The 16,295-nt window shown below is 41.0% G+C and overlaps 1 protein-coding gene across 4 annotated transcripts in view; it reads left to right on the forward strand.

Moving 5' to 3' along the window:
* The window catches only part of smtnb (smoothelin b), a 354,299-nt gene that overhangs the window by 161,297 nt on the left and 176,707 nt on the right, over window positions 1-16,295 (forward strand). For all 4 annotated transcript variants that reach the window (XM_060843540.1, XM_060843539.1, XM_060843542.1 and 1 more), the window contains exon 6: window positions 10,118-10,214. In XM_060843540.1, coding sequence (XP_060699523.1) covers window positions 10,118-10,214 — 97 coding nt within the window. The remainder of the gene's footprint in view (window positions 1-10,117; window positions 10,215-16,295) is intronic.

A 16,295-nucleotide genomic window follows, 5' to 3' on the forward strand; every position in this document is an offset into this window, starting at 1 on the left:
TTCCACACAGTCTGTCGCCTGAGTCGGGAATTGAACCCGGGTCTCAGGCGCTGTGAGGCTGCAGTGCTAACCACTGTGCCACCGTGCTGCCCACTAGATCAAGATCTTTGCAATCTTAGATGACTTTCTTCACTGTCCACTATACAACCAATCTCGGTGTCATTTGCAAACTTACTAAACCTGCCTCCTGTATTCTCATCCAAGTCATTTATATCAATCACAGAAAAAAATTGACGCAGTACCAATTCCTCTGGTGATAACAGAAGTGGAGGAAAATTCTGTTGTGATTATAGGTGCAAAAGAGCAGAAGTGCAAGAAGGATGGTAGGCAGTGTTGAAGGTTCTGTCAACCATGCAGAGAGAAAAACAAACATGATTTCAAAGGTGGCATTGTTAGAACACATACAGTACATTGACTTGGATCGGGGAAAGTTGAATACAGTCCTTATACTGGATAGGGTGTGAGGAGACTGTACAGGACGTTGGTTAGGCCACTTTTGGAATAATGTGCGCAATTTTGATCTCCCTTCTATTGGAAGGATGTTGTGAAAATTAAATTTACAAGGGTGTTGCCAGGGTTGGGGGAATTGGGCTACAGGGAGAGGCTGAGTAGGCTGGGGCTGTTTTCCTTGGAGTGTTGGAGGCTTAGGGATGACCTTATAAAGGTTTATAAAATCATGAAGGGCATGGATAAAGTAAATAGACAAAGTATTTTCCCTGGGTTGGGGGAAGCTAGAACTAGAGGGCATAAGTTTAGGATGAGAGGAAAAATTTAGAAGGGACCTAAGGAGCAACTTTGTCATGCTGGTGTGTGTGTGTGTGTGTGTGTGTGTGTGTGTGTGTGTGGTGCGAACTGCCAGAGGAAGTAGTGGAAGCTAGTATAATTCCAAAATTAATAAGGCATCTGATTGGGTATATGAATAGGAAGGGTTTAGAGGAATATGGGCCAAGTGCTGGCAAATGGATGTACATTAGATTAGAACATCCAGTTGGCATGGATGAGTTGGACCGAAGAGTCTGTTTCTGTGCTGTACAACTCTATGACTATGACTCTAAGTGTAGTCAAGGCAGCTTTGGGAGTTTCTGGTCTGGTTATAAATATTAGCTGGTAGATTATGGCCCAGCTCTCAAGCCACATCTCATGAATGAGAAAACTTCTGCTTTAACAGACTCCTTTGACAATTATCATAATAGTAATTATGAAACAGTGTAACTTCTCTCAGGTTCCTGTAATGTTTAGCTTTTCCCTCTGCTCTGTTACATCAATTAGATCCCATTTTATTATAATCTTTGCAACTTTAAGAACAAGTTGCATTTATAAAGGATTTAAAAATTTCTCAAGACATTATCTATGCACGTAACTCTTACTTCTAGATCTGAGATCTTGCAAAAATATTTGTCATCTGAAACTACAGGTGAGGTACTAGATGACTGCAGAGTAGCTAATGTTAAGCCTTTAAGAACAGATGTAGAGAAAGGCCTAGGAACTAGAGACCTGAGAGGCTGACTTCAGTGATGTGTAAGTTGGAGGTGATTCTGAAAGATACACTTTATATGCATTTGGAGAGTCAAGGAATGATTAAGGATAGTTTCAATGGTTTTTGTGTGAGGAAAATAGTGTCTCAAATTTGATTGCGTTGAGGAAGTAACCAAGAAGATTGAGGTAGACATTTTTTACATGGATTTTAGTAAAGCCTTTGACAAGGTTCAGCATGGTAGACTAATCAGTAAAGTTAGATCACATTGCATTCAGGGTAGACTTGCCAATTGCATCCAAAATTGATTATGGTAGAAGGCAGGCTGGTGGTAAATTGTTTTGGTCTGGAGGCCTGCGATCAGTTTTCCACAGGAATCAGTGCTGGGTCCGCTTTTGTCTGTCATTTATGTAAAATGATTTGGATGAGAATATGGAAGGCATGGTTTGTACGTTTTGGTGTCATTCACAAATTGGTGGTTATAGTGAACAGTGAAGAAGGTTATGAGAGAAAGTGAGGACTGCAGATAAGAGTTGAAAAGTGTGGCTCTGGAAAAAACACAGCAGGTCAGGCTGCATCCGAGGAGCAGGAGAGTCAACGTTTTGGGCATAAGTCCCTCATCAAAAGGTTATCTAAGATTAGAAAGAAATCTTGATCAATTCGGTCAATGGACTGAAGGTTGGCAAATGGAGTTTAATTTGGATAAATGTAAGGTATTGCATTTTGGTCAGACAAACAAAAGTAGGTAAAAGCAGGGCTTTGAGCAGTGTTGTAGAACAGAGAGACCTCGGGATTCAGGTACATAATTCTTTGAAATTTGCAACACACAGGGTGATTAAGGCGCCATTTAGCATGCTTGCCTTCATTGCTCAGACTATTGAGCAAAGGAATTAGAACGTTATGTTGAGTTTATACAAGACATTAGTGAGGCCTCTTCTGGAGTACTGTGTCCATTTCTGATCACCTGCTACAGGAAGGATATAAATAGAAAGGATTCAGAACAGATTTACCAAGATGTTTCTGGGAATGGAAAATTTGAGTTATAAGGAGAAGCTCGGATTTTTCACAGGAATGCCAGAGTTTGAGGAGTGACATAGAAATTTATAATCATGAGGGAGAAAGGTAAGGTGAATGGCAGCTATCTTTTCCTAGGATGGGAGAATTTCAAGATGGTGGGGGGGGGGGGGGGGGAGGCATATTTAAACTGAGGGAAAGGTTTAGAAAAGACATGTACATGAATAGAAATGTTTGAGGGATATGGGCCCAGTGCAGACAAGCTGGACTAGTTTAGTTTGGGATTTAGTCTAGGCAGCTGACTACAGCCTTGTGAAGGAACAATACAGGAGAAGCTTCTGTCTGGATGATGCCAACTTTGTCAAGGGGGCCTCCAAAATATCCCCCACACTGTGGTTGACTGGGGCCCTTAAAATTATCTGATTCATCTTCTGCATTTTGACCTTTGCCCCATCTCTTCCCTCCCATAACTGGACAGTCCCCCTCACCAGCATCCACATCCAAAAGGATCTTAGCCACCATTTCTGCTATCTCTAAGCACATTCTCCTCTCCTCCCCTCCCCTCCCTTGTCAGCCTTCCATGTGACCTTGCATTATAAGAAAATCACAATAGCTGTGCCATTTAATCAGTCCAGAATCATGTTATAGCCAGTGCACATTTAAAAAAGTTCACGCTTTTGAAAAATGACCCAAATTCATCAATAGTGTTACAGTGAATTCATATTAACAAAATGCACATTATAGCAGAATGACCTGTTAGTTAAGCAATGAATTGTTCACAGTAAACTGAATAATAAGGAGATTGTGTTTGTATTTCCCCACTCCATAAAGTGCCTTCAGAAGATTGAAAAGTAAAACTAGTCATTTGATGAGATCTGGACAGTGCTTTGATTTCTACTTAACATCTCTGAGCTTTGATAGAAGATTACATGGTAAGCAATTTAAAGGTTGCTAAAGATTTAGAGAGAAAAAAACACTAAAGCTTGCAACCACCTATCTACTTAGTAATCAATGCCTCTGACACCAGCTCTAAATCAGACTCCTGCCTTTGGGAGATTAGAACAGTCAGGAGAATCAAACTCCAACATTTGCTCTCAACAGAGAAAGAAAAACTGCTCTAGTGACTATGTATATAAACATTTGAGAATAAAGTTTAGGGCTAAAGGGCTAAAAAGCTTCCGACACACATGCTGTCCCCAGACACAGGACATGTGTCTACATTCTCAGAAGTGGAAGACTAACTACAGCTTCAAACACCATTTGGGTTAAATCTTTTGGGGAACTTGGTAACTTAGGGCTCTTTGCCCAGCCTTGTTAATACGGGAGTATAGCCCTAACAAGCTATATGCCATATAATAAAGATTTTACAAGTTAAGTGAAAGTAATATAAAAACTGACCCAATCAGCAGCTTCTACTTGTCCCATTTTTAATAGATTTTTAATAAAATCCCTACAGTGTGGAAACAAGCCCTTCAGTCCAACAAGTCCACACCAACCCTCTGAAAAGTAACCCACCAGACCCACTCCCCTACTCTATAATCCTATATTTACCCCTGACTAATGCACCTAACCTACACACCCCTGAACATTATGGGCAATTTAGCATAGCCAATTCACCTAACCTGCACATCTTTGGATTGTGGGAGGAAACCGAAGCACCCGGAGGAAACCCATGCAGACACGGTGAGAATGTGCAAACTCCACAAAGACATTCACCCGAGATTGGATTCGAATTCAGGTCCCTGGCGCTGTGAGGCAGTAGTGCTAATCACTGAGTCACCGTGCCGCCATGTCAGTTTTGAATATGGATGTCATCTCAGGGAGGAGTGAAAATACACTGGGCCACTTCGTTTTAAAAGTTCTGTACTGGCCTATTGCTACTCACCAGATTTCTTTCTGTCTGCTCTATACTGTACGAGTTAGAGACAAAAACAACTGCAGATGCCGAAATCCAAGATAGACAGGCATGAAGTTGGAAGAATACAACAGGACAGGCAGCATCAGGAGGTGGAGAAGTTGATGTTTCGGGTGTAACCCCTCTTCAGGCCTGAGGGTGGGTAAGGGGGGAGCTGCAGATAAAGGGGGTGTTGGGGGCAGGGGTGTGAAGTGGGGATAGGTAACGACAGGTAGAGGGTATGACCTGGTTGGTCAGTGGGAGGAATGAATTCGGTTGGTGGCAGGGAGCAATGGAAGGGATGGGGCTGGGAAGGGAGTCGAGGGATGGGGAGGGAGGTTATTTGAAAGTGGAGAACTCAATATTAAGTCTTCTGGGTTGGAGGCTGCCCAGTCAGAAGATGAGGTGTTGTTCCTCCAATTTTCACTGGGGTTCGCTTTGGCAATGGAGGAGACCAAGGATGGTCACGTCAGAAATGGAGTGGTTGGGGGAATTGAAATGGGTGGTAACTGGGAGGTCCGTTCGGACCTGCGGACCTGACTTCGATGCTCGGCGAACCATTCCCTAAGTTTATATTTGGTCTCCCTGGTGTAGAGAAGACCACACCAGAAGCATCTGATGCAGTAAATGAGGTTGGAGGAGAGGCAGGTGAACCTCTATCTCACCTGGAAGCACTGTTTGGGGCCCTGGATGGAGGTGAGGGGGGTGGTGCACCAGTTGGTTTTACATCTTTTTTGATTGCAGAGGAAGGTACCTGGGGGTTCAGGGGGGTTGGTAGGGACAGTGCTGCAAACCAAGGATTGTCGAAGGGAAAGGTCCTTGCAGAGGGCAGAGAGGGATGGGGAGGGGAAGATATTCTTGGTGGTGGGGTCCAGTTGGTGTTCGTGGAAGTGTTTAAGGATGATGTGTTGGATGCAGAGACTGGTGGGATGGTAGGTGAAGACCAGGGCGAGTCTGTCTTTATATCGTTTTGAGGGACGGTGAGGCGGGTTAGAGCAGTGGAACAGGGAATGGAGGTGGTGCAACGGAGGGCTGTCTGGATGATGGGGGGAGGAAAAGCACATTGTTCAAAGTAGGTGGACATCTGGGAACCTGTATTGTAAGAGTTACAGACAGTCCCTCATTCCCATTATACTCTAAGCTCCCTCGACATTACTTTCATTTTACAAGAAGCTGCAAGGACCCAACTCCACCTACACTCTAATGTAATAAGGCACTACTGAAGGATCCCCCCCTTTTATAGTCCTAATTCATAGGTTTTTGAAACTGGATTAAACCAGTTGTCTAATTAACTATATTCAGCTGAGAGCCTGTAAACTCCTGCTTTAAAGCTGCAATTAAACTTCACCCAATCAAAAGAGGAACTTTTACTTAATTGCTAAATTAAAGTACAAACTAAACTTTAGATTGAAATTTAGACTGAGATTAATGCTTAAAATTATTCCCTAAAATGGCAGCATGGTGGCTCAGTGGTTAGTTCTGCTGCCTCACAGTGCTAGTGTATCGTTTTCGATTCCAGCCTCGGGCGACTGTCTGTTTGGAGTTTGCACATTTTCCCTATGTCTGCATTGGGTTTCCTCCGGATGCTCTGGTTTCTCCCACAATCCGAAGGTGCGCAGGTTAGGTAAATTGGCCATACTAAATTGCCAGTAGAGTTCAGGGATGTATAATTTAGATGCATTAGTCGGGGGTAAATGTAGAGCAGAAGGGGAATGGGTTACTCTTCGAACACTTGGTGTGGACTTGTGGACTGAAAGGCATGTTTCCACACTGTAGGGATTCTATGATAAAACTTGCCTTTTAAGATACCCTGTTTCACCAACCTCAGCTGCACTCTACTGCAGACTCTATTCACATTTGTTGATAATGCAAAATCTGTGGCAGTGAATTTCAGTATTGTTTAGTGTGATGCCATCCACATTAGATCTGAAAAGAATACATCAGAGAATATGGACCCCTCTAGTGAGGTCATCAGACTCAGTACCAAGAAGAAGAGGTACTTGTTTGAAATCACAATGTAATTCAAGATTTGCTTTCAATAAAAATGTCAGCTTATAAAATCTCACCTGGTGAGGTTCAACAGCCATGAGAAGAAAACAGCCTACTGTCAAGTATGCATCACCCTTCACCATAAACAGAAACATCCAGATAAATGGTGGACAAAAACTCGTTCGAGTACTTTAGCACTCCAACTAGAGTCAATACAAGTTACTATAAAACACTGAACTCTATCTATGGACCAACATATCAAGCCAGAAACTGTCTGATAATCGCCAGTGTTAAGCCATTCCACAATACCGGGATCACTGATTGGAACACTTTGCAACACTCTTCAGTGCTGAGTGCACAGTGCAACACATTTTTCATTAACCTGTCAAAAATAACTGAATGAAATCCTGCCTTTAGAGGAAATTGTGATTGCCATGAACCAAATAAGAGTAACAAAACCCCCAGGGTCGATGGAATTCCATCCATAGTCTTAAAGAGTGGTGACTCTGCCCTACTACTGAGCTCCATTTGGCTTTCATGACTTGCTGGGAATAGGGAAGGCTTTCACAGGATCTTTGTTGCCATTGTCATCATCTTCTACAAAAAAAAAGGAAAAATGACAAACAGCTCCTAACTGTTGTGGAATCTGAACCTGGCTAGAATACTTATGAATAGAATTTTATCCACTATGTGGAAGAAAAGCTGCCAGAGAGGTGGTGTGGTTTCAGAGCAAACAGCTGCACTGCAGATATGGATTTGCATTCAGGCATGCAAAGTGTTTTGAGCAAATCTAAGGTTTGCAGAACTCACTAAAGCATTTGACACCATGAGCAGAGATAGATTTTTGGGAAATCCTTGAAAAACTTGGATGTCCATCAAGGCTCCTGGCTATGAGTATGCAGTTTAATTAAAATATATTGATCTCAACAGAGACTTCTCATCCCTTCCAAATCTCAAGTGTTGTGAAGCAGAGATGTTTGCTAGCTCCAGCCTTATTCACTATCTTCTTCAGCAGGCAATGGAAGACCTTAAGGAGGAAGTTTACATACCTTTCCAGGCTGCTGAAATCGTTTTAACAAGAGGAATTTTCAGGCTCACGTGGAGATTTGAAAGACTAATCTGTGAACTTTCTTTCACTGATGTCTGCACTCTTCTGGCCCATTGTCAATCACACCTGCATGTATTGTTTACATTTTTCTGTGTAGGCACAATATTTTGGATTTAAAAACCCAGTTTATATAAAACTGTAGCCTGCACCACAAGAAGAATATAGACCACTAAACCGTGTCATTGAGGGAACCAAACTGATTGTTGCCAGGCAATTTACCTATTAGGGGAGTATAATCTCATTTGATGTCACCATCAGTGAAAAAGTGATGGTAGACTTATGACAACAAACAATGCATTTGGCAGATTCTACAAATAAATACGGAATAACCACAACTTTTGAGCCCAGACTAAACTTAATAGTGTTCAGAGCGATAGTCCTCACCATCGTTCTGTATGATGCCAGTAATTTGGTCTGTACTGCTCTCATATATGCCTTCTGGAGCATCTTCATCAGTGCTATCTCCTCAAGAGCATCCTCAGGATCTCCTGGTAGGACTGCATTGTAAACATTGAAGTATTGGAAACAGTCAACATCATCGAAATTGAGCCTGTTCGACCATTTAATAAGGTCATGTGTAATTTGATTTTGTTTCACATTCCCATCTACCCATTTACCTCATATTCTTGTAAGACAATGGGATCAATTATCTTCACCTTAAAAATATTCAGTGATTCCACCTCCACTGCATTCTGAGGCAGAGATTTCTAATGTTGCACAACCCTCAAATAAAAGTATTCTCTTCATTTCTGTCCTAAAAGGGCAACCACAAATATTTAACCTAGACCTGGGAATGCTGTATTGGGAGTGTTGAGACTTGGAGACTGAATGAAAAACCAGCATGAAAGAGAAAAAAAGAGATCCAATTGTTCCCAGCAACAACAACTTAGATAGTCCCTGGTGATCTGCTTCCACACTAAAAGCATACACAAAGCACTATTTCAGTCACAGCTGGGTCAGCTGGTGGCTGGGACAATTAGAGTGTGGAATGTCTGGATTGCCATGCTGTTCTTTGTCAGCACTTGACTCCAGATTGCTATTAGGGATGAGATTTAGTGTACAAATCCTGCCCACCTGAGACAAGTGCTTTCCCTCTAATTGGTTGGCCTTGAGCCAGCATTTCCCAGGTGGGGATGTTACACTTTTTCCAAAGTGTATCCCTGAAGTGCTTCCTTTGTCCTTCGGGGGCTCTCTTGCTATGTTGAAGTCCCACATAGAGAGCTTGTTTTGGCAATCTTGTGTCAGGCATGTAAACAATACACTTAATGGTAAGGTCCTCGAGAGTGTTGCTGAACAAAGAGGTCTTGGAGTGCAGGTCCATAGCTCCTTGAAAGTGAAGTCGCAGATAAATAGGATAGTGAAGAAGGCATTTGGTATGCTTTCCTTTATTGGTCAGAGTATTGAGTACAGGAGTTGGGAAGTCATGTTGTGGCTGTACAGGACATTGGTTAGGCCACTGTTGGAATATTGCGTGCACTTCTGGTCTCCTTCCTATCGGAAAGATGTTGTGAAACTTGAAAGGGTTCAGAAAAGATTTACAAGAGTGTTGCCAGGGTTGGAGGATTTGAGATATAGGGAGAGGCTGAACAGGCTGAGTCTGTTTTCCCTGGACCATCGGAGGCTGAGGGGTGACCTTATGGAGGTTTACAAAATTATGAGGGGCATGGATAGGATAAACAAACAAAGTCTTTTCCCTGGAGTGGGGGAGTCCAGAACTAGAGGGCATAGGTTTAGATTGAGGGGAAAGATATCTGTTTCCATGCTGTATAACCCTATGATTCTCTGACCCATCCACAGGAGTTGATTGAGCATGTTCAGTGATTCAATTCTCAGCTTGTTGGTTTGAGCAAGAACACTGACATTGGTGCACCTATCTTACCAATGGATTTGGTAACGACTCCTGTGGAGGCAACACTGGTACAGACATTGAGTTGCCTGCTGTACATAGTCGAAAAGAGTGCCCTGGAAAAGGACAGCAAGTCAGGCAGCATCCGAAGAGCAGGAGAGTTGACATTTTGGGTATAAGCACCGCCTTATTTTTTAAATGTTTGTAATTATCTCTCTACCTCAATAAATTAGATTAGAGGTCATCCCCTTCATTTACTATTCAGCTGTTGACACTTTACTCATCGCTGTCTAACACTTTTGATTGTCTGCAGAGACTTATTATTCAACACTCCACTCACATCATTGGTATGATCTTTTGATCTCTTTCCCATTGATCTCTCTGCCTATAAGTTCTGAGCCTGTATGCTATCCCCACCTGGGAAATGCTGGCTCAAGACCAACCAATTGAAGGGAAAGACTGACAAGCCTCTGAGAATGCTGTGTTCCTTTAATTCTACACTCTTGAGCATCCCTGGTTTCCTTGACCCATCTTCAGGACCAAGGTCCTCAAAGAATTCAAGGAGTGATGAAATAGCCTCAAGACTAATTAGCCTACTTGTGTTCCTATGTTCATAACATTTATTTTTAAACGTTTATACAGCATGACACAGGTTTGAAAAGAGTGACATTTGTGAGCCATTCATTTTAAAATCTGGATAAATGTACAGTGTTTCATAATCAGGCTCTCTTCCTATTTATGATCTCCTTTCATATGAACACTGTACTTACTGACTAAAGTTGTTGCTTTCAGGAAGGAGAGACTGAAAGCTTGGGGGAGCGACAAAAGGTGCAAACGCAAGCCCAAGAATTTCAAAACCAGAGGTGGAGAAGTCGGAGTGAGTCTGATGGTATGTACTGAGGCTACTTTGCAATCCTTTTCTTAAAAAAAACTTCTGAGAGGACAGTGTGACTTGTTTAAGTAACATTTTTTATTGTCTTATAAATTGTCATGTCCTTTAATCTGTGGTCTCTATTCAGATCAAAGAAATAAAGTGATATTTAATAATTAAAATTGATATTTGTTTGGCAATCAGAAAGAAGCCCCATTGTTGGGAGTATGGGTACTAGTACACTGAAACATTATTGCCTCTTGAGGGAGCATTAAGAACAAAGGATCACTATTTCAAAATAAGGGTTTTCCCATTTAAGACTATATAAGGAGATTTGTTTTCTCACAGTGGGTCATGAGTATTTAGAATTCTTCTTCAAGAGGTGGTGGAAGCAGAGTCCTTGAATATTCTGAAGGCAACAGTATTAATTATTAATATTCTGAGATCTGAAAAATCAGATTTGTTTGAATTTAAAAAATAAGTTTTTTTTGACAGATGTACTACACCTCTATTTCATTGGTGTAAACAGATTGCAGACTTTTTGACTTGTGACAATCTGTTACGGTACTTGTTCGGTCTAGTCAAGTTATCGCGTCCTGGTATAGGTAGGTGCATGATGCTGTTAGAAAAAAGCTATCATAGCTGAATTTATTATGGAGCCCCAAATGGTAGCTGCATGTTACACATGAAGATGAGGGCCTGCCAACAACATTTGGGGCTTGCATTCATTTAGTGCTTTTAATATAGTAAAACATGCTAAGGCCTCGCACAGGAACATAATTTGACATTGAGCAAAGAAAGGAGACAATATAACAGGTAAATGAAGTACATTGTACAGAATGTCCTAAAGAGGAGAGAGAAGGAAATGCATAGAAGGGGAGTTCTGAGGATTTGTCCTGAAGGCACACTTGCTGATGATTGGTAAAGGAAACCAGGGATGCTCAACAGCAAAGAATTAAAGAAACAGGCTGGATGAGGTTATAGAGATAAGTAGAGACAAGGTATCAGTGACTTCATTAAGCATTTTAGTTTGTCTTTTTTGTGGAAAATCAACCCACTGCCCTGTATCTGTTAGCACTGCACTGAACTTAGTGTGTACTCAAATTTGTATCTGACATTGCTAATTAATGATCAATTGCTTCTTGTCTATTAAAAATCTATCTTAAGATAGATTATCTTAAGATTATCTTAAGGTTATCCAAGGACTCTGCTTCCACCACCTATTGAAAAATAGGTTCTAAATACTCATGATCCTTTGTGAGAAAGAAGATGTCCTTATATGCTGTCTTAAATGAGAAATCCCTCATTTTGAAATAGTTATTCTTTGTTCTTGATCCTCTCACAAGAAACAACATTCTTTGCATATCCATCCTGTCAAAATGTTATGTTTACATCTCTTATTTTTCTAAACTCCTACAAATGTAAGCCTACATGGTCCAACCTTTCCTCGTAAGGCAGTCTACCACTTACAGGTATTAAAAAGTGAATGTTACTATAGTCCGCTCTATCACTATAGAGAATAGACTGGTGACTAGTTTAATCTGAAGATCAACCTCACCATAGGGAGGGTTGAGAAGGCAGGGCCTTCAATGGGCTAAATGTCAGTGTGGGAATTTTTAAAAAAGTATATTTTACTTTTTACTTTTATTAATGGGTTGTGGGTATCTGGCTACCATTCATTTCCCACCCCTATTTGCTCTTGAGAAGCTGGCCTTCTTGAAATGCTGCTGTCCATTTGCTGTACTTATCTCGATAGCACTGTTAGGGAGGGAATTCCAGGATTTTTACAAATGTCACTAAAGGAACGGCAATATATATCACAACAGGAAGGTGAGTAGTTTGGAGGGAACTTGCAAATGGAAGTCTTTCCATATATCTGTTAGCCTTGTTGTTCTAGATACTAATGTTTGTGGGTTTCGAATGTACTGAGTCTGGAGTCTTAGAGAATTTCTCAGTGCTTCTTGCTAGTTGGTACACACTGCTGCTGCTGTGCATCAATAGTGGAGAGAATGTGGTTATGATGTCAGTCAATGGATTGCTTTATCCTGGGTGTTTAGATCAAAGTAGTGCTGGAAAAGCACAGCAGATCAGGCAGCATCTGAGGAACAGGAGAATCAAAGTTTCAGGCAAAAGCCCTTCATCAGGAATAGAGGCAGGTAGCCTCCTGGATGTTGCTAAGCTTGTCAAGTTGCAGTATCTCCAGGCAAGTGCGACATATCCATCACACTTCTGATTTGTGCTTTGTCGAAGCTGAACAGGCTTTGAAGAGTCAGGAGATGAGTTACTCACTGCAAGATTCCTAGCCTCTGACCTGCTGTTGTAGCCACAGTATTTATCTGGTAAGTCCAGTTGAGCTTCTGGTCAATGGTAATCCCCAGAATGATGGTAGTTTGGGATTCAATGATGGAAATGCTTTGAATGTAAGAGGAGATGGTTAGATTCTGTATTGTTTGGGATGGTAATCGCTTAGCATTTATGTTATAATAAGAATGTAACTTCCCACTTGTGAGCCCATATCTGGATATTGTCCAAGTTTTGTTGCATTTGATCATGGACTGCTTCAGGAGTCATAAATGGGACTGACTATGTGTATATTCATCAGTCAGCATCCCTACTTCTGACCTTACGATAGAGGGAGGGTAATTGATAACACAGCTGAGAATGGTTAGGTATATAACAGGACCCCATTTCTGAGGCTCTTGTGGTATACGGGTAGTGTCCCTATCTCTGGGGCAGAAGGCCTGAGTTCAAGTCCAATCTCCTTCTGAGGTATGTCATAATATAAACCTTACCATTGTGGACTCCTATGTTGCAGAGATAGTGTACCTATTATTAAGCCAGCAGGCTCAGGTTTAGTTCCCACCTATCTGAGACATTCATAACATCTCTGAAAAGGTTGATTAGAAAGTAGTTTTTAAAAATGCTCTACTTCAGAGCTCTCTTGTGATGGAGAGGTAGTGATCTTAATTCTGAGTCAGAAAACCTGGCTTCAAGTCCTACTGGCTGCAGGGGTGTGAAATAATATCTCTGCTCAATCTCTGGAATATGTCTGGAATATTGCATGCAATTCTGGTCTCCTTCCTATTGGAAGGATGTTGTTGAAAGGGTTCAGAAAAGAATTACAAGGGTGTTGCCGGGGTTGGAGGATTTGAACTATAGGGAGAGGTTAAATAGGCTAGGGCTGTTTTCCCTGGAGCGTCGGAGGATGAGGGATGACATTTTAGAGTGTTATAAAATCATGAGGGACATGGATAGGGTCAATAGACAAAGTCAGGGAGTCTAGAACTAGAGGGCATAGGTTTAGGGTGAGAGGGGAAAGATATAAAAGAGACCTAAGGGGCAACTTTTTCTCAGATGGTGATGCGTATGTGAATGGGCTGCTAGAGGAAGTGGTGGAGACTTGTACAATTGCAACATTTAAAAAGCATTTGGATGGGTATATGAATGGAAGGGTTTGGAAGGATATGGGCCGGGTGTTGGCAGGTGGGACTCAATTTGCTTGGGATATCTGGTCAGCATGGACGAGTTGCACTGAAGGGTCTGTTTCTGTGTTGTGCATCTCTATGACTCGATGACAAGTTGATTTGAAAATATCTGCTCTACTTCTGAGGAATCTTGTGGTACATTGGTTGTGTCTCTACCTCTGCTCCAGAAATGTTTCATTATATGTGTGAACAATTTGATTAAAAATATCTTTAGGGTCTCTTGTGTTGGAATGGTATTGTCCTTTTCTCAGGGCTAAGAGACTCAGGTTCAAAGCCCAACTGCTGCAGAGGTGTGCAGTAACATCTCTGAATGACTTGATTTTAAAACATATTGAAGGGCTATTGTGATACACTGATAATGTCCCTACAACTAAACCAGAAGGCCTAAGGTAAAGTCCCATATGCTCCAGAATTCTGTAATAACATCTCTGAACAAGTTGATTAGAAAATGCCTTCACTACCTGAGCCCGGAGGTCCTTGCTTCAGGTCCCACCTGTTCCAGAGGTGAGTCATAGCAAGTCTGAACATGTTAATTAAAAATATGTGTACCCTGAGGAGCCAACATGCCTACGTTAAAGGCCGACCTTCTCCAGACTTGAAATATTAACTTTGCTTTTTCTCCACAGATGGTGCTAGACCTGCTGAGTTTTTCCAGTGATTTCTGCTAAAGATTTTTAGATTGACAGGATCGATCTGGAACATTGTTTCCCCTTGTGGGAGAATCTAGGACCACTTGGCATAATCTCAGAAAAAGGGGTTGCACAATTAAAATAGGAGTGAGCAAGAATTTCTGCTGAGGGTAGAGAATCTGTGGAATTCTTTATTACTTTATTGAGATTAGATTATTACATTTACGAGGTGTACAAAATTATGAGGGGCTTTGCAGGATGAAGAGGAAGCAGCTTTTCCCTTAGTCGAAGGGTCAATAATGTATAAATTTAAGGTGAAGTGCAGAAAGTCTAGAGACGATTTGAGGAAAATATTTTACAGTCAGCAGGTGGTGAGAATCTGGAATGTATGTTTGAGGTGGAAAATCTCAACATTTTAAAAAATATGTGGATGAGTTCTTGGAATGTCACAGCAGACTTGACGCGGCTGAAGGACCTCATCTGATCTGTGTAACTATTCAAGGCTGAGAAGAACAGATATTTAATTAGTAAGGGAGCCAAGGGTTGTACAGGAAATGTATAAAGTGAAGTTGAGGATTATAGGGTAAGCCATGATCTCAATGTATGGTAGAGTAGACTTAATGGGTTGATTGGCCTACTTCTTATGGGCTTATAGTGAACCCTTAACGTTAGTGCCTTTCTTGTATGTGAGGAGTATAATTTATTTTATGGTTGAAATATTGAATTTGAGTAAGTGGCATAAGGGCTTTCTGTGTGTCTGAATCAATTTATTGATTAACATAAATCTTTCTATATCCAAAGTGATTTAATTTAAAACAGTGTGTGAGAAAGACTTCCTAAATATCAAGGGTTTTGTTTACATTGAAAGAATTTTATGACACAACCAGGTAAACAGTGTTCATCAGGCTCCAGTTTATAAAATCAGGGATTGATTTTTTTTTAACTTTTGAATCAGGGTAATCACCCACTGTTTTGGAAGAAGATTTTCTTTGTTTCAGTTTGAACAGATCAGCAGAGTTCTTAGTTGAACCTAGTTGCATAAAGCAGTTGCTCCTGAGAAAGGGAGAAGATAGGTTATCTTAGTGTGAGGAGTTTAGCAGAAGTTCCAGACCAGAACTATTTGGTTAAAACACGACAGATTTATTTTAAGCTGAGAAAGTTACATGACAAATCAAGGAAAAGACCATCAGATTCTCATGACCAGAGAATTAAAGCCACAGCTTAGCCCAATCCCATATAGTATAGAGAAGGGAACTCGCTTTATGTTTAAGTGCTATGGGTGGATTCTGTTAGGAATAATGGGATTATATTTTAGTGCATGTTTTTAAAACTTTAAACATGTGTTATATATAAATATTTTGTTTTATTCAATTTTATTTACATTTTTTGCATAATAATATCCAGTTTTATTGTTAAGCCCAAATGAAAACCAACAATAAAAACTAGAGCAGATAAGAAGACCAAAGTTTGAAATTTTGGTTCTGGAGACAAGGTGTTAGTGCTAGTATCTGTCTCTGCGGAGCCAGAGTCATCTCTTTGGATTGGAAAATTGCACATCTCTTCACTATTTTAGGACAGGCAAAAGAGGAAAACCAGGGGATTACAGACCACTTAACCTAACACCTGTGGTGGGGACATTGTTGGAGTCTATAATCAATGAGGGTGTAACTGAGCACCTTCAAAATTTTCATTTAATCAGTGAGAGGTAGCGTGGATTAATGACAGGTAAGACATGCTTAACAAACCTCAATGAATTTTTTGAAGAGGTGACTCAGGTAATGAGTAGGGCAATTTACTGACATGGCTGGGAAATTGGTTGAGTGGCAAGTGACAGAAAATAGGGATAATGTGTACAAGCTCAAACTGGCAGGATGTGACGTAGTATCCCACAAGAATCTGTTTTAGAGCCTCAATTATTCACATTATTTATTAACAACTTGGATAATGGCATAGAATGTCCGATATTCAGATTTGCTAATGATGCA

The sequence above is a fragment of the Hemiscyllium ocellatum genome, chromosome 24 (genome assembly GCF_020745735.1).
Source record: "Hemiscyllium ocellatum isolate sHemOce1 chromosome 24, sHemOce1.pat.X.cur, whole genome shotgun sequence".
NCBI classification, from domain to species: domain Eukaryota; kingdom Metazoa; phylum Chordata; class Chondrichthyes; order Orectolobiformes; family Hemiscylliidae; genus Hemiscyllium; species Hemiscyllium ocellatum.